This window comes from Psilocybe cubensis, chromosome 1 (assembly GCF_017499595.1).
Source record: "Psilocybe cubensis strain MGC-MH-2018 chromosome 1, whole genome shotgun sequence".
NCBI classification, from domain to species: Eukaryota; Fungi; Basidiomycota; class Agaricomycetes; order Agaricales; family Agrocybaceae; genus Psilocybe; species Psilocybe cubensis.
Window position 1 is genome coordinate 3067808 of NC_062999.1, and position 25936 is coordinate 3093743.

The 25936-nt window shown below is 44.3% G+C and overlaps 11 protein-coding genes across 11 annotated transcripts; 4 read left to right on the forward strand and 7 right to left on the reverse strand.

The window, feature by feature from the left end:
* Positions 1 to 49: 49 nt before the first annotated feature.
* Positions 50 to 4549, reverse strand: JR316_0001041 (uncharacterized protein; the record flags this gene model as incomplete). The annotated part of the gene is made up of 14 exons (XM_047886854.1): positions 50 to 400; positions 453 to 695; positions 748 to 1287; positions 1341 to 1508; positions 1559 to 1768; positions 1820 to 2097; positions 2155 to 2178; positions 2231 to 2275; positions 2329 to 2360; positions 2413 to 2740; positions 2796 to 2961; positions 3012 to 3456; positions 3512 to 3622; positions 3750 to 4549. The coding sequence occupies 14 exons, from the start codon at positions 4547 to 4549 to the stop codon at positions 50 to 52; spliced, it is 3741 nt and encodes a 1246-aa protein (XP_047754600.1).
* Positions 4550 to 5131: 582 nt separating this feature from the next.
* Positions 5132 to 7629, reverse strand: JR316_0001042 (uncharacterized protein; the record flags this gene model as incomplete). Its single annotated transcript, XM_047886855.1, has 8 exons — positions 5132 to 5609; positions 5661 to 5752; positions 5812 to 5868; positions 6191 to 6359; positions 6425 to 6521; positions 7180 to 7297; positions 7350 to 7401; positions 7454 to 7629. The coding sequence occupies 8 exons, from the start codon at positions 7627 to 7629 to the stop codon at positions 5132 to 5134; spliced, it is 1239 nt and encodes a 412-aa protein (XP_047754601.1).
* A 657-nt stretch (positions 7630 to 8286) lies between these two features.
* JR316_0001043 (uncharacterized protein) lies at positions 8287 to 9514 on the reverse strand (the record flags this gene model as incomplete). Its single annotated transcript, XM_047886856.1, has 5 exons — positions 8287 to 8425; positions 8480 to 8603; positions 8668 to 8865; positions 8928 to 9176; positions 9238 to 9514. The coding sequence occupies 5 exons, from the start codon at positions 9512 to 9514 to the stop codon at positions 8287 to 8289; spliced, it is 987 nt and encodes a 328-aa protein (XP_047754602.1).
* A 285-nt stretch (positions 9515 to 9799) lies between these two features.
* On the reverse strand, positions 9800 to 11788 carry JR316_0001044 (CST complex subunit STN1; the record flags this gene model as incomplete). The annotated part of the gene is made up of 5 exons (XM_047886857.1): positions 9800 to 10822; positions 10872 to 11083; positions 11135 to 11338; positions 11402 to 11503; positions 11569 to 11788. 5 exons carry the CDS (start codon positions 11786 to 11788, stop codon positions 9800 to 9802), a joined length of 1761 nt encoding a protein of 586 aa, XP_047754603.1.
* Positions 11789 to 12274: 486 nt separating this feature from the next.
* On the reverse strand, positions 12275 to 13300 carry JR316_0001045 (vesicular-fusion protein S17; the record flags this gene model as incomplete). The annotated part of the gene is made up of 4 exons (XM_047886858.1): positions 12275 to 12511; positions 12565 to 12739; positions 12792 to 12972; positions 13024 to 13300. 4 exons carry the CDS (start codon positions 13298 to 13300, stop codon positions 12275 to 12277), a joined length of 870 nt encoding a protein of 289 aa, XP_047754604.1.
* A 180-nt stretch (positions 13301 to 13480) lies between these two features.
* Positions 13481 to 15426, forward strand: JR316_0001046 (Phosphoacetylglucosamine mutase; the record flags this gene model as incomplete). The annotated part of the gene is made up of 6 exons (XM_047886859.1): positions 13481 to 13581; positions 13632 to 13749; positions 13810 to 14199; positions 14252 to 14692; positions 14762 to 15284; positions 15347 to 15426. 6 exons carry the CDS (start codon positions 13481 to 13483, stop codon positions 15424 to 15426), a joined length of 1653 nt encoding a protein of 550 aa, XP_047754605.1.
* Positions 15427 to 15803: 377 nt separating this feature from the next.
* On the forward strand, positions 15804 to 17418 carry JR316_0001047 (putative glutamine amidotransferase DUG3; the record flags this gene model as incomplete). The annotated part of the gene is made up of 12 exons (XM_047886860.1): positions 15804 to 15854; positions 15908 to 16007; positions 16063 to 16130; positions 16181 to 16239; positions 16297 to 16372; positions 16428 to 16527; positions 16586 to 16620; positions 16671 to 16778; positions 16835 to 16924; positions 16974 to 17063; positions 17115 to 17145; positions 17198 to 17418. 12 exons carry the CDS (start codon positions 15804 to 15806, stop codon positions 17416 to 17418), a joined length of 1029 nt encoding a protein of 342 aa, XP_047754606.1.
* A 769-nt stretch (positions 17419 to 18187) lies between these two features.
* Positions 18188 to 19145, forward strand: JR316_0001048 (uncharacterized protein; the record flags this gene model as incomplete). The annotated part of the gene is made up of 5 exons (XM_047886861.1): positions 18188 to 18331; positions 18386 to 18588; positions 18639 to 18837; positions 18892 to 18964; positions 19018 to 19145. The coding sequence occupies 5 exons, from the start codon at positions 18188 to 18190 to the stop codon at positions 19143 to 19145; spliced, it is 747 nt and encodes a 248-aa protein (XP_047754607.1).
* A 122-nt stretch (positions 19146 to 19267) lies between these two features.
* Positions 19268 to 19945, reverse strand: JR316_0001049 (Molybdopterin synthase catalytic subunit; the record flags this gene model as incomplete). Its single annotated transcript, XM_047886862.1, has 4 exons — positions 19268 to 19416; positions 19470 to 19658; positions 19711 to 19734; positions 19801 to 19945. 4 exons carry the CDS (start codon positions 19943 to 19945, stop codon positions 19268 to 19270), a joined length of 507 nt encoding a protein of 168 aa, XP_047754608.1.
* Positions 19946 to 20043: 98 nt separating this feature from the next.
* On the forward strand, positions 20044 to 22651 carry JR316_0001050 (Putative mitochondrial ATP-dependent helicase irc3; the record flags this gene model as incomplete). Its single annotated transcript, XM_047886863.1, has 11 exons — positions 20044 to 20411; positions 20468 to 20578; positions 20636 to 20917; positions 20980 to 21140; positions 21190 to 21369; positions 21433 to 21521; positions 21580 to 21733; positions 21787 to 22017; positions 22067 to 22241; positions 22300 to 22483; positions 22541 to 22651. 11 exons carry the CDS (start codon positions 20044 to 20046, stop codon positions 22649 to 22651), a joined length of 2046 nt encoding a protein of 681 aa, XP_047754609.1.
* A 5-nt stretch (positions 22652 to 22656) lies between these two features.
* Positions 22657 to 25810, reverse strand: JR316_0001051 (Pseudouridine-metabolizing bifunctional protein C1861.05; the record flags this gene model as incomplete). The annotated part of the gene is made up of 13 exons (XM_047886864.1): positions 22657 to 23375; positions 23488 to 23599; positions 23653 to 24201; positions 24264 to 24307; positions 24360 to 24605; positions 24660 to 24705; positions 24766 to 24846; positions 24896 to 24911; positions 24967 to 25057; positions 25120 to 25151; positions 25211 to 25227; positions 25285 to 25334; positions 25402 to 25810. The coding sequence occupies 13 exons, from the start codon at positions 25808 to 25810 to the stop codon at positions 22657 to 22659; spliced, it is 2412 nt and encodes an 803-aa protein (XP_047754610.1).
* Positions 25811 to 25936: the final 126 nt, after the last annotated feature.

Here is a 25936-nt window from a genome sequence, read left to right on the forward strand (position 1 = left end):
TAAATACACGTCCAATAAATAAATAAATGTCAGTTCATGAAGACACCACTTAATTCGTGAAAGCAGAGCGGCCTTGGTGGTCGTCTAGAAGTACATATCGTCCATTCTCCAGTTTCAAATCTAGATAAAGCCCTCTAGATCGTGGCCCGGACCTCCACAACGGCGTGATGCCCATCCAAGCGCCCAACTTGGCCATCCATTTATAGCTGAAGGGGTGCGCCTCATATGGAGGATCACTCAGCAGGCCTTCCCATCTATATGTGGGACGAGTGCGTATCCACGAGTCGTTATGGTCCGTTCCACCACCTGTACCCAGAGTAGATGAAGGTCCCTGGGTAATAATATCAACATCCTCCATATCCAGCTCCCGTTTGTCATTTCCAATATGGAACATTATAGCCTATAAGATACCTCAATTAATATAGAAATAACTTGAATAAGATATTGCTTACTTGGTCCGAGTCTCTGAAAACAGTGTCGTTCAAGCGTAGATAAAGTTTATTCAAAAATCCGGCATGGAAATAATCGCCCCAACGGGGCCTTTTGTGGAGCATTCCTCTTTGCGTAAGGAAATTCTCCAGTGCAGCACGAGGCAAAGGAGTGTATGCAATAGATGTTTTGTAGTACGGATTGAAATCAGAAGCGTACTTTTCTAGGCTGGATATGGTGTCGTGATTTCTGCGCCAAAGATCATCCTGTAAAGATGTTTTAGAGTAGCAAGAACATAAGACCGACCTATGGGCTTACCCAGAAAATATACCACCAAGTAGAAAGCTCCGATGACCGAACTGCTTCAAGTCGAGTATATGCTGCCCTAAAAGCTGGCTCGCTTTTCACCATTAAGTCCTGGATTCGACGATCTCCTTCAATCTCACATAAGCTTGCTATCAGTCCATCAGGATCTCGAGGATGGTCATAGACGAAAGTAAGAAATCGATAGGTCATGATTCGCCTCTTGCGTTGACATTCTTGTCTGTGATATAGCCTGTAATGTGATAATGTTTCCTCGATTTCGAAAAGACCCTCGTCTATAAGTTCTCGGTTAATTTGGAGGAAACGGGCAAGTGTGGGCGTAAGGTCAAAATCTTCTGTAAGGCCTAAGATATCACTGGAGACCGTCACTGTTTTGGAGTACTTGAGCTTAACACTAAAGCCACTGCCAAGCTGAAGCCCTTTCCAAAGTAAATGACCGCGTCGATTAATCTGCAATATGGCGTGTTCATAACGAGTCGAAGTCACCGCACGATAGCTCCTGGTACGCCACCAGGTGGAATAGGACCCAACGGGCTAAAACAACAAATCGTCACACTGTAGGGACATATAATAAAAGGTTGACCTACTTGCACATCTTCATATGGCCATTGGATGACTCGCCCTTCTAGTGCTCTCAGAGACATCCTCACAAATCGTCTTCTCTGGATATCCCTACTTGAATTTTGCGTTATGTATGCTTCAAGATCGCATGCATCATTCAACACTGTGTAGGGACCGTCGTCGTATCGAATGACCTAAACATCCTGTTCTCAGATGCCTTTATCATCAATTCAAACAGGCGCACCAAAGTAGGTGGGAATGGTATCCACCACGCGTTTCCAAAATGGCTCTTGCAATCAGGGTTGGAGGATCTGTCGGACCTTTTCCAATAACTGTCTGGGCCAACATAGTTTTTTTGAATCTCATCTTCCAGACGTCTATACCAAGCATAATCGGGTCCCGTGGTTAAAGAAACTGCCCGGTTATATGCAATACTGCCAACTTCGCGTAAAATCTGTAGAGCGGGTCGAAGATGAAATAATGCAGGGAGACGTGGGATTCATACCTTGAGATTTTCAACATGTCTTTCACCTGGTGTATCCATAAAATCAAGCAGATACGGGGGGAATTCGGAGTCACGCGCCTGAGCAAAAGCCATAGCTTGCTCTTTTGGTATTTTGCATTTTGGATCAGTCAGTAGAAGTGTTGTGATAGATTCCTGCCATATCCGCCGTTTGGTATGTATGGAAGAAGAAGATATATCTAACCTTGAATTGGGCGTAAGATATTTGTCCGTAAATTCAGAAATAGGATGAAAATACCGAGGAGAAAATATGTCGACGCCTTTTAAGTATGACAAATATTTAACAGTTGAACCTTACGACCAAATTGCAAACGTACTGAAATCAATCCTTCGAGTCAACCCTAGTTTACTGTTAAATTGTGTTTGATGAATGCACTGAGAAGAAATACCAACGTTTCACTACCCTTTGCATCCAGTTAAAGTTGATGAGTGAGAAGTCTGAATTATTTATCAGTCTCAAATATGAAGATAAACGGGCCAGAGGAACGTACAGAAACCAAGGCCATAGGTGATAACGTATATGCTACAGTCCTAGATTTATGTCCGTTGTAATAATTGACAAAGTGGAAACCCACCAATACAGCACATAAGAGTCGATGATATCTTTCCCAGGAATGTTTAAAGTGATCGCTAGAGCAGTTGCCGATGTGGACAGATAATTCAGCCTAGATGTCCATTCGCTAGCATTGTTGACAGGGTCCAAAAAGGGAGCAAACACGCATTGGGCGATGAAAAATGATAGCGTTGAAACTAAAAGGAGCGATTGGCGGATGACAGATACTTTCGAACGAGATAAGGTGCGAAATAAACAATTGTCGGGGTCGATAATCGCAATTATTGCTAAGGTGCTCAGCTTCGCGAAGAGATATGTCGATATGTAAGTGCCCCACCCCCGTCGAAACCCTGGGATTGAATATATGAGATAAAAGACGGGTCGCATGGATGCACTGCTTAATACCATTATATAGAAAGGCGAACGGGTTGCGGTCACGATTCAATAATCTATGGTATTCGCCATCTAGGTCCACGCTGCTACGAGGGCGACCAAGCTCTGTAAATTGATCCAACTTGGGGACAGATCGACTTATGACACGGCGAAGGGCAATAGGAAACCAGAGACCGAACTGAAGATAAGATGTGAAAAACCATAATATTCTCTTGAATCCATACGTACGAATAGAAATACAACCGCCGACAGAACAACCGCAATTGGGGCGAAATTGACTTCGTTTCTTTTCATCGTCGTCGTCCAACAGAAGTCCAGGGGATCGCGAAACTCGGTGGAAGGTCCGAGCGGGGCAACAATAGGCGGGTAGGTAGTCAAATTCAGGTATGGGTTAGGTATAGCCCACAATTCTTCCGACCAGACTAAAACGTGAAGCGACATCGTGCTCAAGGGTAGATAAAGTACCGTGAGCAAGAATGTCACAATGAGAATACCCCATTGGTTACGTTTCGTTTCAGTTTGTTGCAGACCTTCGATAGACGTGTACCGATCACATTGACAAGTTGATAGGTGGAAATAGTATAGCAGTACCGCTCCAATGGCCATAAATGCGACAAAGAATAATAAAGATTGTATGACAACAGGTGCGAAATTCAGAGCGAGGATATTGGGGCTAGCATTGAAGTAGAAAGTTATATGTGGATCGGTTTCGAATAATGTACACATACATGGTACCAAGAAATAGTTTTCGCCATTTGTCTTCGACGTCCATGCCTCCCATAGGAACTAAAAAGGAGGATGAGCGAGTCTTCACATCTACTGTCGGTTGGCCAACGAACCTATAGTACTAAGAATCAATGCAAATATTTGAACTGTATTAACAAGTCCTTGTAGGCTGTAAAAAGACGCAAGTGCACTGGAACCCTGCGGGGCCGTGTCAAATTAATAGTACAAGACCTCGAATACATTGTTCGTACCAAAAAGCCAATGAGGAAGTTTGTAGAGCCACCAATGATCGAAGTTCTGTTTCTCCATGCAGGAGCTACAGTTGAATTGGTCTCTAAATCGTCAATTGAGCGTCCTGTTTTGGCCAAATCATCCATTGGCGGAAACATCCCGTCAAGCCGACTATCAACTCCGTCGTCCAGGTAAGGTGCAGAAAGTAAGGCGATATGATGGTCTAATTTGGGGAGCCAAAGCGGGTATGCATTTCGTGAAAAAACTGACAGAGCTGGAACCGGTTTCATTGAAATATGACTATCTTCCATTGTAGCAGCATCTTTGTTCAGCTTGGAATCGTCGGGTGGATAGATATGTTTGATGATTGCGGTTGTCTCCCCTTTACGGTTGCTAGAACAGGATTCACCAAGTGGAGACAAGTTTGTTCGCAAAATATCGGTAGATTGAGTAGCGTTCTTGCAGGGATCGAATAATTTGTTGGTACGGATTGTCTTTGATGTGACTGATTGTATCGTTGGTAAAAGGGTAACGTTTGAGCTGAATGTGGCAGTTGACACTTCTGTTCGATTAGAACTAAAGGATACTCTCGGATCATCGAGGTTGTCGACAACTGATAGAGCAGGTGTTATGAAACGAGCAGGGCGAGGGGGTAGAACACTTTCATTGAGAGGAACTTCCGACACCTGACCAACACGAGCAGGGCCGTTAGATTCTAGTAATTCTGCTTGTCGTGTTGGAATTCTAGAAGTTGATTGAGATGAGCATCTCGGTTGTTCGGTTTGCTGTACAAAATCTTTCACAGCCATGATTACATTGACTCTGGCTGGCTGTACTATAAGTTCAAGGTTGCTGCAAGTCGTTGATTCCTAGGTAGTCATAGGGGTATAGTTTGTCACAGTTGGATAGTTGAAATCAGGTAATGAAGTCGGTAAAAGGGTTCATACTGCTGACCCAGACTGCCTTCTCTGGGTTGATACGGAGCCGTGTGATACTGATGCGGTGTTTTGACTTCATCTAAGTACCAAAAGGCCAAAGCCATTGACATCACTTGAGGTAGACATAATTGGTAGATCACCTGGACTCGATCACACGATTATGGGGTAGCCGGTGTTTCAACCGGCTACGCTAACCATGCCTAAAACCTTGCTAAAACCTTGACTGTACTAATTCTTGAAATTCATGTAATATCTGTAAAGTTGTAAGGCCATTGTAGCATTAAAGTTAAATCAGACACTATAATAAATAATATAATAGATATTGTCACTGAGTGATATTGGCGTCGTAGAATTGTCGTAGAAAGTTCGCAGTCGTCTTCTGATGATCCTGAATTTCAACTTAGAAATAGAAGAAAAGACTGGAAAAAGGTCGTGGATCAGAAGACGATGTTTTCAAGGTTTTAAACCATGCCCAATTTGCTTTCGTAGAGAAGGAGATCCGGGGTCAATCTGTATCGTAATGGTTTCGGATTGCTTTGTTTGAACGACCGACGTACGCTGGCCGCTAGCCTTAGCATTTGTACCTGTGATGCGTAAAGAGCTAGACGAGATTGATCGAAAGAGAGTCGTAAACCAAGATGGCGACCGCGTCAACGTTGGGACTGGAGGGGACATATTCACAGAAGTAGCATAAGCTTGCGCCTCAGGGGTGTTGTGATCGTATGGCCAATATTGCTTGATTGCCTCCTCGAGGCTGGTCAGAGGCTCAATAAACTCTGGAACGTTTGCTAACTTCTCGGCAAGGGTTGGATCAAGAGTTTCTTGCTCCAGGATGGACGAGTGAAACGTCTCATGGGTATGAACGTTGTTCGGAGTCAATGGCAACTCCCTTTGAATTTTGTCGGCCAAAATAAAGATTCCTGTTGCTGAGCTGATAGTGTGTGAGCGGACATTTGGTGAGATATCGTACTGCAGAGCTTACTCGTGTGGTTTCTGCTTTCCCCAAGGGGCCACCGGATTTATGAGTGCCCGTAGATAATTCATATCCATAGACATCAGATCCTCTACTTGTGACTTGGCGATGGGGAAAAAGATCAGGGGATAGACGTCTCCATAGAAAACCTTGGACTAACCGCCATCCACATGAGGCTGATATCTGATAGATCATGGTGATCATATCCTCCACCGATCTAGATAGTTATAAGCATGAATCTCAACCAATTGCACCAAAATACGAACATCAGAATGGCATCCTAAATGATTGAAAGTAAAGTTTTTCAAAGGTCGCATCATATGGCGGAGGATGATATAGCATGCACAGAATATTCTTACCAGCAAACCAGCACTGTGTTTATCGTTAGCTTTGTTGAAATAGACAACACAAGACACCTTTGCTTACTTGCTTGAGTACTTGATTCCTGAGCCTACCTGCTTCTGTCTGCTTAAACTTATTGCAATTCTAGCATATCCCATTAGATCTAAGGTACGCAGCGCCAGATGACACAGGCTTACGAAGTCCTTGCGCATTTCATTCAGTGCAAGCGCCTGATACGCATACTGTATATGGACACCTAGTTTGTGATTAGGAAAACCGAACATCCGAACATGGGATGCCCCCTTGGACATCGCAATCTCTTCAGGTAGGCCAGTAGATCCTACAGTGTCCCAGACGCCCAAGCATCTACAAGATAAAGTTACAGTCTGAATACGAGAATACACTGCCATAAAAATGCAAACTTAACTCACTTCACGGTAAATTTATCACCATCAATGTCAACGCGCCGTCTACCGTTCGAATTAGGGTCGCGCCACGGACCCAACTTTGCTTCCAGCTCTGATTTTGCTATACAAACACCATTAGGCAAGCTTGCAAGAACTGCTGAGAAAATAGAGAACCTTGTTGATCTTGGGTCTTTCCAAGTGCTTGAAAATTGAGAAATATAGATGCAAAATTATCCATATCTTTGCTATCAAGCACTCCGATCTCTCCCTGAAAACACGCTGCCATTTAGGATTCTTGTGAAAGTTACAACAAGGTCATCTTACTTACAATGAACATGGCCACCATGCGAGCCGTATAAGCACCCTAGAGTATAAAGAATATTTTAACCCCGGGATGAATTAGTAAAAGCTAATATGATGAGGATGACTGACTCTAGAAAATCCAAAGAGAAAAATCTAGATATTGCAATTTGTTGTTAATGAAGACGTGATATAAATGCACACTATAACATAATCATTGAACATACCTCGTCTCCAGGATTATAGTTACTTAAAGCCTTCAGTCCGCAGTAGATATATATCATTTACGCCGAGACTCACTGTGCAATGAAAGCATAAGCTTCTTCAACTTTGTCCCCTAAGATAGTAGTCCAGGCTTAGTACAGTCAACGAGAGGTTTGAAAGGTATCCAGAATACTAGCCTAAAGATGAACCTGTTGCACCTGTTGATAATAAAGATGTTAAATGCATGAAGTGACATTTGTTCCACAAACACATACCCTCCACATATTGGGAATAGAAATTGTGTTCTGACCCAACTCCTGACTGGTAAAAAACGATTTGAGAAATAACTGGTTGCATGCGCTCATCTTGCCGATTGACGCTCCGTGCCAGCCGCTAGTTCTTGGTTAAGGGGATACAACACGAAGCAGTGGATAATAACGCATACCAAAACATTGGTGTATTTAGAGCATTGGGTCGATATACCGTCTTGCCAAGTCCTACAAGTAGTCAATTAGCAGAATATTATATAGAGATTTGACAATTCCTTACCCATCGCAGAAAACAATGATCCTCCTATAGGTATTCATCTTGTCCTCCTCTACCAGTGGGACTGTATGATTTCGGCGAGGAGACCTAGATGGACTGGTGCGAGAAGTGGCCTCCGAATCCGGCTGGAAAACCAAAGAGGACTTGGGTGTTAAATTTGAGTCAGCCTCCGAAGACATGAATAGACTGAGATATGGAAAATGTATCGATATTGGTTAACAACGAAATCTGTCTCCTTTATATGAGGATACATGGTCGCTGTTCGTCACCAGCAACCTATTAATATAACTACCATGATGATGAAGTCGTGATACATCAATCAGACATTTTACATTCCCATAGTTCGAAGGCTGTCCCGTGTTTTGTTAATCCGTGGGCGCTCTTGCGTCGGAGGATCAGATTCTTGACCAAAATGGAATACACATTTCCGAACGGCAGCCATTTTCTTCCCTCCGAAGAGTAAGAAACGTCAATGGTCAATCTTGTCAATCATTCACCCCAAACCTGATGCTCCCTTGCCGCTAGTTCATATTCAAGCCAATTTGGAAAAAATTAAATACCATATGCATATGTGAAGCCAGCATATAGCATAGACGCTGACTGTCAAGGAATAAGTGCATTCGTTAAGCGGATACCATGTGAGTGTATCAATTGGCGTAACAGGAAGGAAAGTACACCAATACTTACCATAGTTGACCAGTAAAATTTTATTCAGTTTACTTTGAGCAGATTTTTGGTGCCACTGAAAGAAATGGCATTGCACTCGATGTGCCAGAAAATAATGGAGGTTTGAGTGCTGGTTATTGGTTATTATAAATTGTCTATGGGGTATATTTCTATTTGCCGAAGCGCATTTCAGCTGATGTAAACTCGTCCAATGCGGACCTAAAAGACGTTTCGTCTAGCGCGGTAGGCAGATGAGCCCACTTGCCGCGAAAGATCCTTTGTAGTCTTGATTTTGGCGGTTTGTTTTGACTAGAAATCAATATGAAAATGATTGGTCATGGCATGTAGCGTGTGGCTGCTCACTAGATTTCGGTAAGCCTGATATGCCATGGGGGAAATCCATGGAGCTCAGGCGGTGCCAAAATATTGCTCGAAGATTCAATTGGGTGTATAATCATGAAATCGGGAGAGGAAAGACCGTCATCCTCTATTTATAGTTTGCGGAAGATGTTAGTGTAATACATACAAAGATATTGATACAGGATGCGCACTACCTTCTAGAATTTGATTCAACTCGTCCACCGATAGCCTGTATGCATCACGAACACGAGAGCGGAAACCCTTGCGAGTTTTCTGTGAGTGTTTTCGAGCAAGTTCTTGGGCAGCAGTGGCAATAGCAGGTTTCGAACACCTCCAAGACGCAAAGCAGAGAAGTAGGTTTGCGCGTGCCGAAATTTCATCAGCTATTTCTAGAATAAAACGCAGGGAGGTTGATTACAATGAAATCGTATATATAGCATTTACAGCTCACTACTTTGGTGGCGCCTTTGGAGCTTTTTATGCATTTGGCGTTCTCTTCGGGGGATGGGGTCGGAAACTAGGATGGTGGTAATTGGGGGATTGCGTCCTTGAGCTGTATCAGGAGAGAGAGGACGTGATTCTGAATATTCCGATGCCGGTGGTGTAATAGGGTACTCCGTTTCGGAATCACTGGATTCGGACTCTTGGCCATGAAGAGGGAGTCGTCTACGAATGTTTGGGATGCACTTATACAGCAACTCTGAAGACTCGAAACGTGAGCTGCTCAAGCATACACCATGTATCAATTTGAATGTACGAACCATTCTCTTCATACACTGTCAATTTATGAATCCCCACCGATCGACACCAGGACACGGAATCAACCACACTCTCTGTCAAGAGTTCCTGAGCTGCCGCGTCTGAAACGGTGGGATCGACATTGAAGACAATGGCCAGGTGTTTTGGTATACGTGGACGTGATGCTCGCAGTGGCAATGGGGGAGGAGCAGAATTTCGTTGCCAGAACGAACGTATTAAAAGTATGACGGCATAAATAAAATGAAATATGTTCAACAAGGACGCATAGAAACCCTGCATGGCGAGGGGATATCCGATAAATAGCGAATAGATAGGAGGCGATTCAAGTTAAGTTTGTCGACGTGTGCAGTGTGTAGCGCCGTCACGGTGTCTCACCGCCGCGATCAATGAGTCTATTTTGCACACTTCAGACATCGTGGGAGGCCATCAACACCTCTGCATCACCACCCCTAGGTCAGACAATGTTAATGAGTATTTAGAGAGGAAAACAAAGATAGTTGGTTCAGAAGTAAAATAGAAAAAAGTAACGTAGTAACTATGTATGTATATATGTAATCGACTTCATTATTCTGTGAGGTCCCACCTTCCATTCTTCATAGCCCAGACCTTCCCTTCTCCATGTAAGAGCTCAAGGGCATCTTGTACATTCCACTCCCCAACGTGACGCCATCTATCGTCCTTCCGCAAGACGCTAAGGATGCCGTCCTTCGTCGCACCGATGTAAGGTTTGCCGTTTTTCTCGTAATGATCTACGAGTGTTTTAATGGCAGCTTCAACATGCTCAGCCAGTAAATCAGCAGTTAGGGAGATATAAGCCTCTTCGTCAGGGTCAGGATCAGACAAAGTGCCGTCATCTCCCGAATTTTCAGTCGAAGCAGAAGCAATGGATCCAGCAGTTGTACTGAAAACATTACTGTCGTCATTAAGAAATGAGGTGATGTTTGTTTTCCAAAGGCGACTAGTTTCCAAGTAAGGGGTTTCTGGAAGTGGACAGACTAGTCCATCCCAATGTACCAGACATCCTTCCTTGAGTAATTGTATAATAGCCCATTGAAAGAGTCGCTTTTTCTTGCCCGCAAATTTGTTCGAGGGAATACTGGTAAGTGCCAATATCCTAGCTTTCTCTGCACGTGAAGGAATGATACCGGAATCTTTCAGTTTTTGTTTCTCCTCTCTCAATCGTCTCCGACCGACTGCCTGTACAACCCTTCCAGCCAAGAGGGATAACTCTGGGACTCGGCGGAGAAACGACAAGGTAACTCCTTGGCGTAGTTTTTCCTGTGGTGCGCGACTGCATGTTGATTGTAGAGGTGTATTCACCCCATAATTGAGAGGTTCGATCCGAGGCTTCGGAGTAATAGTAACGTTTGTGCCCGAGTGAAATTGACGGGGAGTGTCATCGTCACGGTAGGATTTGGTAGGTGTCGAGGGTATATGTGCAGCATGGGAATCAAAATCGTCATCAGTACTAGAATAACCTTTGGTAATGGGAGCATTATCCATGAAATGTTTGACATAGATGCGGAACGTATTTTCGGTGAGGTCATGGGAGTGTAGTCGTGAGGGGTGTCGCAGTTTTATGGGAGACTAGATGATTCAGGTGGTTTGATCACAAATATTTAAATTGAACGCTCACCTTGTTCTTGGAATTAACCTGGAGAGACTTGATGGGACTTGATGATACAGAAGATGGCGTAATTTCTGAGAGGATAGACGGGGTGACCTGGGCTTTAGCTTTTTGAGGGCTGATGGGTATAATAAAGGGTTCGCTGTTTCGGTATATCGATGTATGAAGAGCCTGAACGGCCTTCGAGTGAAGAAGTTCTTCGTTTGGAGATGAACAGACCTCTAAGAGGTTGAGTAAGTATCAATTTAGGAGTAGCCGAGGTCAGAACACACTAATATCTGTGACATGTAATTGTCGCGTCTCGTGAAATTCGCGAACAGTACCAGAGACTTCCAAGCAATATCCAATTGTAGCAATGGGCTTTGGTGGCGGAGCTGGTGGAACTATCTCAGAGTTTAATAGTTTATCAGCTTTAAGTGCTGTATACTGCCTGGGCAGGGCATGATAGCAATCTATCACCCCCGTTCCATCGTCGACTGTTCAAAGATTCAACTTTGATATCAAAATTGGTTAAGTTTCATGAAACATAAGATGCATACCAGAGTAAAGAATCCTTTTCTCGTACACCTGTATACCTACAAGCATACCTACTATCTTGACGCTTCGACAGGGCACAGATTTTAGCCAGTAGAAATCGTACTCTGTGCGAAGTTGAAGACTGTCAGTCATCAAACACACAGACTAACGGGGGATAGGCATCGCATACTTCGATCCATACTGGGTCTCAGCTCCAAGATATCACCAACAAAACATTTAGCAACTGCATCGGAATGGAACGTCCAATTGTAGATGTCCTGTATCGAACTTCCAACTTGAGGATCTTGAGACGTAAGCCGTCTTCGTTTCGTTGGAGTAAGGTAGACGGTAGATGTTTGGAAAGAGTTTCGTTTGTCCAGCTTAGATGTGGATGTAAAAGTAAAACTCATAGTAGATGGTGATGGTCAAGTGCAAGGGTGGGGACCATAGTAATCAATGTTCTTAATTGGGAAATTGACGCGAGTCGCTGGTTCAACTGTCACGTGGCCGACCAAATTACTGTGCCTTGCAATTAGCACTCCCTAATGCCAGTAATTGTATGAGCCGCCGGATGGATGATGGAAAAGTCAGAAGTCCTCGTTATAAAATTAATTTATAGGATTATCACGAGTATATGTGCGTACGTTCCAAAAACTTTAAGATTAATGAGAGACCTTGAGATAATTAAACTCTTTAGTAACTAAACAGACAAGTCAGTGAATAAGAGAATACTACGAAACAAATAGATTGAAGTTCGAAACCTCAGTAAGCAGGTTTCGAATTGTACTCAAGCACTAAATTACTACACGATCTTGTTCCAAATGTAAGTAGATGTTTTCCGCATTTAAAGGCATCCAGTATGTTTATGTATTTGAGAAAAAATTGGATGTCAACAATTAAGCAAGTCCAGGTTCATCGTCGAAGGAACGTTTGATCTTCAACAAGATATTTGTTTTCCAGTTATCTAGTTTGGTGACTTGGTCAAACTCAAACACAGATCCCGTGAAGGCTTCGATGTCGCCTGCTTCCACAGCTTCTATCAACGCAGTGGCAAACTTGGCTTCCCGGGTCGATGCAAATGTCACATCTTGATTGGAGTACTTGGTCAAGTTTCGTCGAGCCGTAACCGTATCCTAAACGGGTGACCGTCAATAGGAAGAAATAACAAACAAGGACCGCGACGCACACCAAGGGCAAGAGCACACAAAATTGACTTTAGCCAATATTCTTTTACGCTGTACTTCGTCAAGGCAGAAGTCAGAGACTGATCAGCAACTTGTTCATATCGAGCAATTGCTTGACCGTATTCCTCAAGCTCTGCGTGGAGGTCAGCAGCGTCTTTGAAACAAGCATTAGCTGTCCTATACTTTATGTTGAGACATTCGGAGGTAGGGTCATAGTCAAGTCGCTTACGCGGCGGCATCTTCTTGTTGATACCATTCTCCAGCTCGCACGTAGCTTTCACAAGCCTTTCGTAGGTCGTTGTTCTCTTGGAGATAAATCTGGCCGATTTCTTTCTCTCTGTCTGCAGCTTGTCTGAATCGACCACTCTTTGTCAGATGAACGATAGTCTGAGTGAGAGCTTGTATAGCAACTGCGGAGAACGATCAGCATCGACAATGCTAGGTGCACCATACGAACTCACGATCCGGATAACCTCTCTTATAGGCTTTAGAAGCATTCCACCATGCATTTGCAGCTTCGTTTTCTTCCTTGCAATTCTCCCTGCATTCAGCCTCTCGAGCAAACGCATCTCCCGCCTCCTTAAAGAGTTTGTCAACCTTGAAGGCGTTGGCGGCTTGCTGATAAAGATCGCCGGCCTCTTCGTATTTGGTTGAGGACGAGGTAAACCATCCACCAGACGAGTTTGCCTTTTTGTCGGCCTTTTCTAGGAGAACCTGGGCAGGGGATTTGGAGGGCATGTTGGGCCGTAGTTACTGGAAGAGAAAGAGATTAAGCTACAGTTGCGACTGTAATAGGATACGAGTCATATGACTGGACTGGATCGTCTGTTGACATTGTACCCGCCCCTACTACGTCAGACTTTCAAATTAGCCGAACTAAGGAGAACGCAACGCGTATCGATTTGCTTCCACACCACCATGGCCGGACTACCTCTTGAAGCAATCAAATCGTTTTCTGATGCTCATCCAAAGCCATCCGAACTCCATTTTCAGTACGGAACAGCGGGCTTTAGGACATTGTAAGTTGGCGATTGTTTGTTTTCCAATCCTTTGTTCACATCTACCTCAGGGGAAATACCTTGGATTCTGTGATCTTTCGAGTTGGTATACTTGCAGGATTGAGAAGCAAGAAAATGGATGGGAGGACCATCGGTGTAATGGTCACTGCGTCTCACAACCCTGAGCAGGTCAGTCGTCTACACTATACCATTACCTCTGTGGTGGCTGACTGACGATATATCGTCAAGGATAATGGCGTCAAGCTTGTTGATCCACGCGGAGAAATGCTAGAAGCATCGTGGGAGGCACATGCCACTGTTCTCGCGAACGCTCCTACCACAGATGCATTGGTAGAAGCGCTTGAAGCGCTTGTAATCAACGCGAAGATTGATCTTTCTAAGCCATCACGGGTTGTTTATGCTAGAGATACTCGTCCTTCAGGACCAGCTCTCATATCTGCCCTTGAAGATGGCTTCAAAGCTTTGGGTGTTGAAGCACGAGATGGCGGTATAACAACCACCCCCATACTTCATTACCTCGTCAAAGCTATCAACACGAAGGGATCAAGTGAATCATACGGCGAAGATTCAGAAGAGGGTTATTACACTAAACTCAGCGAATCGTTCAAAAAGTTGATCGTACGTCGATTGATTATTGTGTAAACGCGACGTATTTATTTTTCTTCGTCAGTCTGGGAGAACCAAACCAAGTCCTTTGGTTATTGATTGTGCAAATGGTGTTGGTGCCCATGCCGCTGCTAAACTATCCACTTACCTCGGAGAGTCGCTGCCCATGATCCTTGAAAATACTGCCACATCTACTACCGGTACTTTGAACGACTCGTGCGGTGCAGACTACGTGAAAACTATGCAAAGATTACCTCCCAACTTGGTTAATGTCATGAAACCGGGCCAAAGAGCGTGCAGCTTAGACGGTGATGCAGATCGGCTGATGTATTATTATTTGGATGAACGTGGTTTATTCCATATGTTGGATGGTGACAAGATTGCAGCGCTGGTTGCGGCTTTCATCGTGGAACTTGTCAAACTTGCCGGTCTAGATTCTGAGGTCAAGGTCGGGGTAGTCCAAACAGCTTATGCCAACGGAGCATCAACCAAATATTTAGCTGAGGTAGGTCACGATTTGATGTGTTTTGGTTTATAAGACCACTTATGCCTCTTCACGTGTGTCTTTGTGCAGCGTCTGCCTGTCAAATGCGTCCCCACCGGGGTAAAACACTTACACCACGCAGCAGAAAATTACAACATCGGGGTATATTTTGAAGCCAATGGCCACGGAACTGTCATCTTCTCTCCAAAAACCCAAGAGAAACTTGCCCAGCATGAGCCATCGACTCCCGCACAGTCCACAGCACTTAATCACTTGATAAACCTAACCCAATTAATTAACCAGACCGTGGGTGACGCATTATCTGACATGCTGCTCGTTGAAGTCGTGCTAGCCCATAAATCATATTCTGGGGTGGAATGGAATTCTTTGTACGCGGATCTGCCAAACAGGCTGGTCAAAGTCGTAGTCAGCGACAGGAATAGCTTCAAAACCGAAGATGCAGAACGTCGTCTTGTCAACCCTCCTGGATTGCAAGCCAAGATTGATGAACTTGTTCAAAGGTATGAAGCAGGACGGTCTTTTGTTCGACCGAGCGGAACGGAGGATGTGGTGCGAGTATATGCTGAAGCTGCAGTAAAAGCTCAAGCGGATGGTGAGTCTACGTCAACATTCGGTTCCTTGACAGAGGTGGATGGCTAATCCGTGAATTTCCAGAACTTGCGTTTCGGGTTGCAGGACTTGTGTACGACGAAGCAGGTGGTGATGCCTCCAAACGACCCAAGGAGTTTCTTTAATGACCCAAAATAAATACCCGCATAGTTGTATTATTACCATTGTTGCAATTTGAAAGGAATCTATATGTAACAAAACGTGGTTCGTAAGAAATTGACATGATGCTTATCCTGTTGAGGACACGGAGGTTGGACACTGAAAGACCGGCTTGGACCGAATAATATTGCCTTGATACGTGTCTGATGAGGTAAAATAGTCTGTATGTAAACATCAGTTTTGGCTCCGTTGCGCGATAGCACGTAATTCCGAGGTCCCAAAGTGTTTCCAGAAATCCACCTGACTCGGGTGAAGGTTTGGATGAAATTATTTAAACAGGCGTCAATTTGTTTCTTTCATTTCAACTACTACCAGCCTCTTTATTAACCGAGTACCGGAGTCGATGTGTCGCTTCGTGATTTACAAGGGTACCTCGCCAGTACAGTTGTCCCACGTATGATGGCATCTTTCTCCACTACTACCACCACTCATTGCTTTCGTATCTAGCTGTTGACTCGGCCATGTCATTCAATCATCAACCAGGCCTTCGACTCTCGCCTGCGCCTCGATAGACGGAGACCTATGAATGGGGACGGTTTCGGCGTCGGTAAGTTCTCGCTGTTATACATGCTTGGCCATTGACCACATCTGTCATCCACTAGGTTGGTATGATTCTGTATACGACGAGGAGCTCGGAAGCCAGCCTTGCATATTTACTTCCGTCACCCCAGTGCGTCGCCTCGGAGCATTGTTTATACATTCACAGCTCATCATCGACAGGCATGGAACAATGTCAATCTCACTCGACTGGCTGAAAAGATCAAGTCTCCCTTAGTTTTGTGTGTCTATTTTCTTTCGGTGATGGTCTCGGGAACTCTAAAACGATTCCTTTTTAGTGGCCATGTACGAGCAACGACTGCTGGATCTCTTTCGCTGGATAATTGCCACCCCTTTGTGCATGGAAAGCTCATGGTGCTTTTGGCTGCCCTCCCGAGCATGATATGACATTAATCTTGCTTTATGTTAGTTCATGCACAACGGAGGCATCGCCGAATTCCCGGTGCTTAAACGTCGGCTACAGAAAGATCTCCCAGATGTCGCTTTCGATATGGTGCAGGGTAATACGGGTATGTCCGAGTCTATACTTATCCTACACCTAAGTCCTGAGTTGCGACTTCTGTCCAGATTCAGAATGGGCGTTCGCGCTGTTTTTATCAAAGGTGAGAATCCTGGGAAAAACATGGCGAGCATAAGCTAATGACAATTTCAGCTCCCGGACCCTAATGCACGGTCGTTCACTTCCGAAACATTGCGTAAAGCTATGACCGATACGATTGCATCGCTGAACCAATACGCCGAAGAATTCAACATCACCGAGGTATGTCCAATTCTCAATCATAACCTTTACCACCGTCAACTTATTATCGTGTTCAGCCTAGCCTTATGAACTTCTGTGTAACTGATGGAGAAACGGTTGTTGTGACGCGGTATATCTCGTCAAAGACGGAGGAAGCTGCTTCTTTGGTATGGTGTGCTTTTGTTACTGGATTGCGACTGCTTACATCCTTGTTAGTGGTTTTCGTCAGGGACCGAATTTAGCGAATACGCTGAGGGAGGTCACTACAAGATGTCAAAAGCAGATAAGAGGGAAAATATCATTATGGTAGGAGATATGCTTGCTTTTCATGCACTATAATTTACAACCTGCCTATAGGTTGCTAGTGAGCCACTCACTTTCGAGAGAGGTACTGCTGTTTTATTATATGCAGAATTGTATGACCTCACACAATTTCATAGCGGATTGGATGGAGATCAAGACAAACCACATGGTGGTTATCACGCCTAAGATGAACCTCTTGCAAATCCCTATCAAGGACAAATTCTACGTGCCTCCCTCGGATCCTGCTGCTGCGAAACGGAAGACTGAGTTTGCGCATGAGAAAGGCTTCTTGAATCTCAGAGAACCAATATCTGACAAGCCTCTCAAAAGTGCAAGGCGTCATACCCTGACTCACTGAGGCCATAATCCTTTCAAATTTTTGCCTAATCTCTGCTCTCTGACGTCGCTTTGGTGTATTTTATAATCTTGTTGTAGACTATTATAACCCGTGATTCATTATTGCATTTTGATACTGTTGTATATACATACTTTTGTTATTTAGTATTGTTTCTGTTTTCGCTGCCATCAGAATATTAGGGGTCAAATGCCGAGTCCTGTAATGCTTATGTTTGTCACGTACGCGGTAGGTAACACGTCACACTGCAGATGATTACTGTGACTGGAACCAAAAACGAGGATGTCCCATGACGGTGAACAGCGGTCTCCATACAGCCTGCAGCCAGATACAGGTTTCCTTGAAGCCACTACGACCTTGACGATATTTCTACCTCCATCGTCGAAATGAACCCGTGGTTCATCTGGAGTGCCATCTTTAATACAGCAAGGTACGGAATGTCCAGGCTTCAACACATATCGAGTAGTACTGAATTTAGTGTAGACTGTCAACAGCTCTCCAAATTCTCATTTTCCTTCCTTTAACATTGGCCACCATATCCAATGATGCATTCCTCTTACTCTCTCTTATGCTGACTCTCCATTCCCTCATACATGGCACGATGAGCCTCTTCTGGGGTTCACATGCACTCTCCGTGCTCCAAGTGCCAATGCATCCGTTTTTACTGCTGCTTTGTTTCAACATATTTTCGTCTTCGCCAAATCCGTGGCTTCCTTGGGCAGCACAGTGGTGGGGTACGCTCCTGACATTCTCGGGGCCGTTATTCATCGTTATGGAGGGGTTATCGAGTCTTCTGGTTGTCCAGAAACTTGGTCAGGGAGGGAAACGACTAGCAGCCAGAGGGGAGGCATATCAATTCGGGCTTTTGATTGCGACCTCCATTGCATATGTTGCTTCAGCATGGTGGATTGTAAATGTAAGCATTGCCGTTCCTTTCTCAGGGTACTGTGGCTTATTCCGTCATTGTAAGTCATACCCAACAGCAGCGTCATCGCCCCTATCTTCTACCCTGCTTGGAGTCGCGATAACGGCATTCCTTTTCCTCACTATCATTGGTTTTGTGCTGCGTCGGACAAACATTATTGAGTCGTCCGGGCTTGCAGTTTTCATTGCTTACAATGTTTGGCTATGTGGTTTCGACCAAAAATCATTCACAGATCCAGCATCATCATAGTAAGTGCTGTCAAGTTTTCCCATAATACCTTGTTGATTTGTTGCATTAGTGCCCCTTTATTGCCAAATATCCTTCCTCACATCCAAACCCTACTCAATTTTGTGATTAACACATTGCCAAAACCCGTCCTTATTGCCCTTTTGTATCGGTTGTCTATTCTACACCTTGCGTCCGGCATTCTTCCTACAATTGGTGCAGATAGCTGGGAGTCTGAAGAAGGCGTTGATGACAACTGGAACGATAGACCGGTTAGTCCAATCAATATAACGGTGTGCAGTATCTTTAACAGGATTATCGTCCAGACTTCAATGTTAACGCGTCTGCTGTTAACATACCGTCAGTCAATATTCATTACTGTTTATTCTCACTTACTCCGTAAGCATTACTGGTTCCCATTGGTTACTCTTCCCTCACCCTTTTTCATCTAGTCCTAGACCACTCGTCTCAAATATGGTGGAGATGGATGAACATTTTTTTCACCCTGGTCATTTGGTCTGTGGAGCTGATCGTCAGCTCCGAGGACGACATTGCGGCAAAGGAGTACAAAGTAGACTAACATATTAGATTATTCTGGCCGTCTCAGCATTGTTCAATAATTCAACAGGACAATACCATCACTTTATGTATGTACACTCGCCTCTAACAATTCATCAGTATCATCCTATCAATGTACTTGTTCTAAAAATTTGCTTTCCATTCTGCTTCACTTTCGTCCTCTCCCTCATAGTATTCTCGCTTCCATATTTGCGCTTTAAGCTTTACTTGCTCAAGAATTTCCTCGCAGACCAGGAATGCTTCTTTTCTGTGGGGTGAAGACACCGCAATAACTGGGTTGATACTTAAGTGATAGTACACTTCCAGGACTCTCCCCTCTACATACCTATGGAAGCCTCTCCGATAGGCACCGTACCTAGTCGGTGGTGGATAGCACATCGCATCGTCGGCTGAATCGCATGTGGCTGATGTTGTGAGCGAAAGGCCCCTGTAATAGCTGATTTCCCAATGTTCATCATAGTCTTGATGGCTATTGCAGAATATGCTTGATATTCGAGGCGAGTAACAATTTTCCCTACCGAATCATCCGTGAATGAAACCGCAGATACTTTTTTGATCTCACAAACCTTTGAAATAATTACGCGTCGTACCTGATAGATATCAGTGAGACTCGGAGTTATAATAATGATATACATAGCAGTTCTGAAAACACAAACCAATGAAGACGGCAGTTGCACCTGAAGTGACATCTTGAACAGATGTAGTAATCTTGTATGTATCCAGAGGTTCGTATGTGAGAATGCATGAGACTTGAGAATCTCTGAGGCTGGCTTCCACAGATGCTGCCGGTGTGAGAGCCATTGAACGAGAAACCCAAAAGCGTGGAAAACTTGCCAATTAATGGACGACATCGCGCGTCGTTTTGAAATTAGACCACGGCTCGTTCTTCTTCACATCCTATGCAATGCTGGAGGCGTTCTCTGTCTCTGTCTCATTTGCAGTGTCGCCGACATAACTCAACGGATGCTGTCATCCTTCGGCCGTACCAAGAACACTGTCTACAGGCATGCACTGAAGCTCTTGCTTCTGGTTCGACGCGAATAGGCGTCTCTTTGCCGACGGGGGCAGGCAAAACGACAGTCTTTATATCTCTACTGTCGCGTATTTCTCCGCCTCCAGAAAATATGCAAGCCACAAGATCTCTCATTATTGTCAACACCATCGAACTTGCTCATCAGGCCGCTACCAGAGTTGCAAGACTATTCCCCAACTGGACAGTGGAAATTGAACAAGGCACAAAACATCAGGCAACTGGTACAGCAGATATGTGAGTGCTCTTAAGACTGATCACAGAATGTCGCCTAAATTAGTGGTTTTGCAAAGCACTGTTGCGACATATCAAACGCTGAACAATGAACGTCGTGCGAGCAAATTTGACCCCCTCAAGTTAAAGGCTGTCATTGTTGATGAAGCACATCACGCTGCTGCTCCTTCGTGCGTGCTCTCAGTGTGTTGGTTTTTTCCACGATTATTGAATTGAGTTCTCTCTAGTTATCGTCGATTACTGGCTCGATTTCATTCCGATATTATTGTCAAATCAGAGCTCGATGAAGATAACGAAGATCATGCACCTAAGGATTCCGGCAGGGAGGACTTGAAAAGCAATGCAGAATTCGACACTACGGTAGCAAGTTATGAAGTTAGCACACTTCCCAAGGTTCCTATCATCGGGTTCTCAGCAACCTTCGGGCGTCACGATGGTTTAGCTCTGAGTTCAGTGTTCGAACGCATTGTATACCACCGAGAACTGGCAGAAATGATGTTGGAAGAATGGTGTGCCTGGCATCTTGAATTGCTTTGCTGAACTCCCATAATTATTTCTTACCCATGTCCAGGCTCTGCAAAGTTCGGTTCATAGGTGTCGAGGCGGATTTGGACCTGAAAAGGGTAACTATCAGCTCCCACAATGGTGACTTCAATCCGACAAGTCTCGCGCATGTTGTAAACACCGAAGCTATCAACAAAATCATTGTGAAATCTTGGATCTTCCATGCTTGTGAGAGTTGAAAGTATGCCATTGAAATATATTACTAAATCAAACCAAGCTCAAAAGAAGTCCACTCTCATTTTTTGTGTTAACATTGCCCATGTGGAAGCCTTGACCAATACTTTTTGTGAGGCTGGGATTGATGCACGGTCTATTTCCGGTAGGACTCCTGCAGACATACGAAAATCGACTATCCAAGCTTTCAAGGAGGGCGAATTCCCCGTCCTTCTGAACTGCGGTAAATAACTATTTTTTTGACCGTTCAACACGTCCATTAAAATTAATCAAAACTTCTTCACAGCGATCTTGACGGAAGGCGCTGATATACCAAACATAGATTGTGTCATGATTGCTCGACCAACAAGATCTCGCAACCTGTACGCCCAAATGGTATGTAGTTTGTAGAACTTCATCCCTTTCAAAACGACTTACAATTAAAAAAATATAGATTGGACGTGGGATGCGCCTTTCGCCAACCACTGGTAAAGAGGACTGCCTACTCATGGATTTCGTTGATACCCATGATCGAATGAATGAAAATTTGGCTGTAACACCCTCTCTCTTTGGTCTGGATCCCAATCTCATTTCAAAATCTGAATCTAGTAAGTGTCTGTGGAACTCGACATTTTTTGCAGCTCTCATCAATGTATGGTAGAATCCCAGGAATCGGATCCCAAAGTTTCTTTCTCGCCCACGCCAATTGACATCTCTGACCCCAAAAACGTAACATTCACGGACTACGGAGAGATTTTTTTGAATCATTTACTGCCGGGCAGTAAACCATCGCATATTTATTCGTTAAGCAGTCTTGCATGGGTTGACTGTGGCAAGAACTTATACATACTCGAAGTCCTCAAAAAAGGGACTATCCGTCTCAAGAAAGAAGGTGAAGATCCCATTAATCATCTCAACCTGCTTGTGTTGACTCGATCAAGGAGGGGGTCGTTTTGTTATCACCTATAATCCCAAACTCGGATATGGACCACAGAAAATATTTATGAAATCTAAGGAAATAGCAACCAGAGAAGATTTACCTTCGGCTGTCAAAACGGCAGAAGTATTTCTTGAGCGTGTTCTCCTCAAGGACAATGGCGGCTGGGAACTCGCAGCGTGAGCTTTCGTGCATTCACTTTCATGCTCCAATATGTAGATAAATTCATTTGAACAGGTTACGTCGAAGTGCGAAGTGGAGAAAGGAACCTGCAACAGACCAGCAACAAAAGTTTGTAATGGGTAAATGGACCGAAAAAATTTCTCCCGGTATGACTACAGCACAGAAAAAGGAAATATTAGCAAGTTTAAACAAGGGAAACATTGCGGATATCATCACACGCCTTCTAAATGGCTCAACAGTGCGTCAATATACAATTTTATTGCAATTACAATATTGAAGTTGATGATGTTATCAGTCTCACATGCAAAGGTTGGCAGCCGCAATGACAAAAAAAGCAGCTAAAGAAGAGAAAGAAAAGGCTCGTCGTTCTAGGGAGACAGTCACCGTCGGACCTCTACCTGCCTAAACTAGTCAATTGTCTATCGTGGACAGTGCAGGAGAGACTGCCGAATGACTCTGCAGAGTCAACACAGCGGCCTTTTGGGCCACGTAAATGGCGTCTTTAAGACTCTTGGGATGATATAATGCATTGGTGTCACTTGCCAAAGTGGCCAAGAGTGCACCGACAAATGAGTCGCCAGCGCCCGTCACGTTTTCCAAAGCAGCAATAGGTAGAGATGGGAAGTGTTGGAGTAAAATGATCTCGTCCGAGTTGCCGTGAGCAATTACATATCTTTGTTTTGGATTACTGCGTAACCTGGCCCAGCCTGAAGTAGCTGCATCTTTAGCATCAATGCACATCGCAACCAATACACCCTGATCTCCACATTTGATGACGAGGTGCTGGAAGTACGGGAGGAGATGAATGGCCTTCTGAGCTATTCCTTCATCGATGAGAAACGCCAATGTTGCGTTCGAGTCAGGTTTATCGGATGCTGGCATGCGCGCTAGTTGTTCGAGATCATTTCTATATGCCGAGCCAAGGTTGAAGCTCGTAATTGTAGACCACCAAGAGGAATTGTCGACTTCTAGCAAGTCAGACTGTGCAGCGTCGTAGATATGGTCCAGCTCAAGTAGATTTGGTGTACAGAATGCAACTGGTTTTGCAGGGATGTTTACTTGCTGAGAGGATTTTATGGCTGGAAGAATAGCGGTGGATTTGATAACCGAAGTAGGTTCGCTAGAATTTTCTAATGAGATTGCAAAATTGGAAGAAATAAAATGCGATCAGGCCTACAAAAGAACTAAAAATTATTAATGATAATGAAAACCACTTTTTTTTTTTTTTAAAAAAAAGAGTACCTTTGATAGCATGTATTTCACAGTATTCCACAATGGATGTGATAGTTTCTGGAGAGAGATTACCATCTACTGCCACAATGGTCGGTGTGTGCTTCTTCAAAAGCGGAAGTATCTGGAGTAGGACTTAATTATCTGCACAGGTGGGAATATATTAGGTCCAAATACCACGTCGCTAGTCATGGTCTTAACAATGGTCATGTCTGCCACTCCTCCTACCAATGTCCCTTTACTGTCCAAAACCATGTTGCATACGGCGCTTGCATGATCGAGTCTTATGAGGCCATCCGTGCGGATTCCGAATTCGTTAAATTTATCCACGAGTAGATGTCCAAATGCATCACGACCAACTGAACTGATTAGCACTGTTGATAGACTTGGAAATCTGGCTTCCATAATGCGATGTGACGCCTCAGCTATGTTGCGACCAACGCCTCCTAATGTCAGGTTCACACGACCAGGAGCGGTCGAATGTACGGCAAGAGCAGAGTTTGTGTTGGGATGTTCCTGAGAGGTGATATCCACTGCAGCCGAACCAATGACAACGACATTTGCAGGCGGCTGGTTTATAGGGAGGTCAAATTGTGTTTGAGTTCTCAGAGGGTATAAATTCACATGATGAGCGTTTTCTCCGTTAGAGTGGTCAGAAAAGGACGACGCCGACGGAGTACTCTGGGGATGGAAAATAGAAGAGCTCTTATTGCCTGAAGTATAGGCCTAAAATGAGATAGTAAGCACACCGGTATACTAGATCCACCCTATCAAAGGTCACCACGCACGGCCCGGTTGACTAGTTCTTGATACTTAACAGCAATTTGACCACCTAAAACAAAACCGTTAGACGAAGAGGGATACATGGCAATGAGTTTACGCACCGACAAGGGCAGTGTTTTCCAAGAGAGCTATGTTTGAAGGTAAAGATTTTCCAGCGCTGAGTTCAGCTATTCTTGACAGAAGCCATGGGGTGGCATCTTTTCCACTTTGACTAATTCCATTCCGTTCCGATTCCAGCACGGCTTGGTTTACGTATTCTTGGATCTCCTTCCCTATCTCCTCGTATTCTTCTGGAATCGGTACGGCGATTAATGCACCATTTTGCATTCCTAGCTGATGTTGCGCAACTGTACTTATAATATCAGTAAATTGGTTGCATCTCTTGAACAAATAGCACACACATAACATTTCGGCTACCACCGAAGGATTGTCCATATTCCATGGAACCTACGAGAGAGAACAATTTTATGAGGTTGTATGAGCACAAAAGATTTAGGCGATAATTACATTTTGACCGCTATGTCGGGAGAAGAATGCCGGAAACTCTTTTGATTGGTTGTAGGTGATGACCGGAACTCCAAGAGTTTCCTGTAAGGATAATTAGACACATCGAGATGCCACCCAAAAGACACTTTACAAGGTATTCGAGTGTCCTGAGTATTGGCGTTTATTAAACCACATTGTAAGGGTCAAGTGAAGCATGCATACCTTGGGATATCCAAGATTGACTTTACACCAGACGAAACCAGTCCTACAGGACACCTTGTGAGTTCCGGTAGGTCAGCAGAGATGTCCAATGCTATGTAATATATGCGCATATTAGACATGTTCAGTAATGTAATATACCATAATGATACTTACACTTCTCGCCGCCACGGTGGACACCACCAAGCCTAAGACACGAAATTGGGCCGTGAACATAAGTGAGGTATCGATTGCCATTCGTACTTACCCGCCGGTCGCAAAAACCTGAGGTAATCGTTTCAAAAAAACACATACGACTTTTATATATGCTAATTGACATACCTTAATCCCAGCCAAAGCGGTAAATACAAGAGTGCCGCTACAGGTTGTACCTGGCGAATCATGGTCAGACAACTAGCCAAAAAGGTGGTACACCAGGGCTATGATATTGCAACGTACCACCGTCGGCTTTCAAGGCAATAGCTGCTGCAATGTCACGACGAGATATTTTGGCGGGCTTGTTAACCCTCGATGCCAATCGGTCCAACTCTTCTCTAGTCATCCCGATTTTGACACGTCCTCCAATAATACCAATTGTAGCAGGAATAGAGCCGGTAGACCGCACAATCTGTTCAAGGTCCAACGGAAGTTTGAGGCTTGACGGGTACGGGAATCCATGGGTGACAAGTGCAGTCTCAAGTGCAACAACTGGTTTGTTATGCGCAAGAGCTTCCTCCACCTCTGGGTGAATATCAACCGGTGTACCTTTCAACAGAGTACGGTTGCCAGAATGGAGGTCAGATAATGTAGAGAACCCGCGATGTAGGGACCTGACTCTGGTTCCCTGGAGAGACCGCAGTATAGACATGAAGGTGGGCGCTAAGCAGATACTATGACAATTGTGATCGGAGTGACGACTGTGACGTAAAACACTCAGAGAACGCTTGGGGACAGTAGGTACGACAACAGCTCGTTCTTATACTTGCAAAGCCAG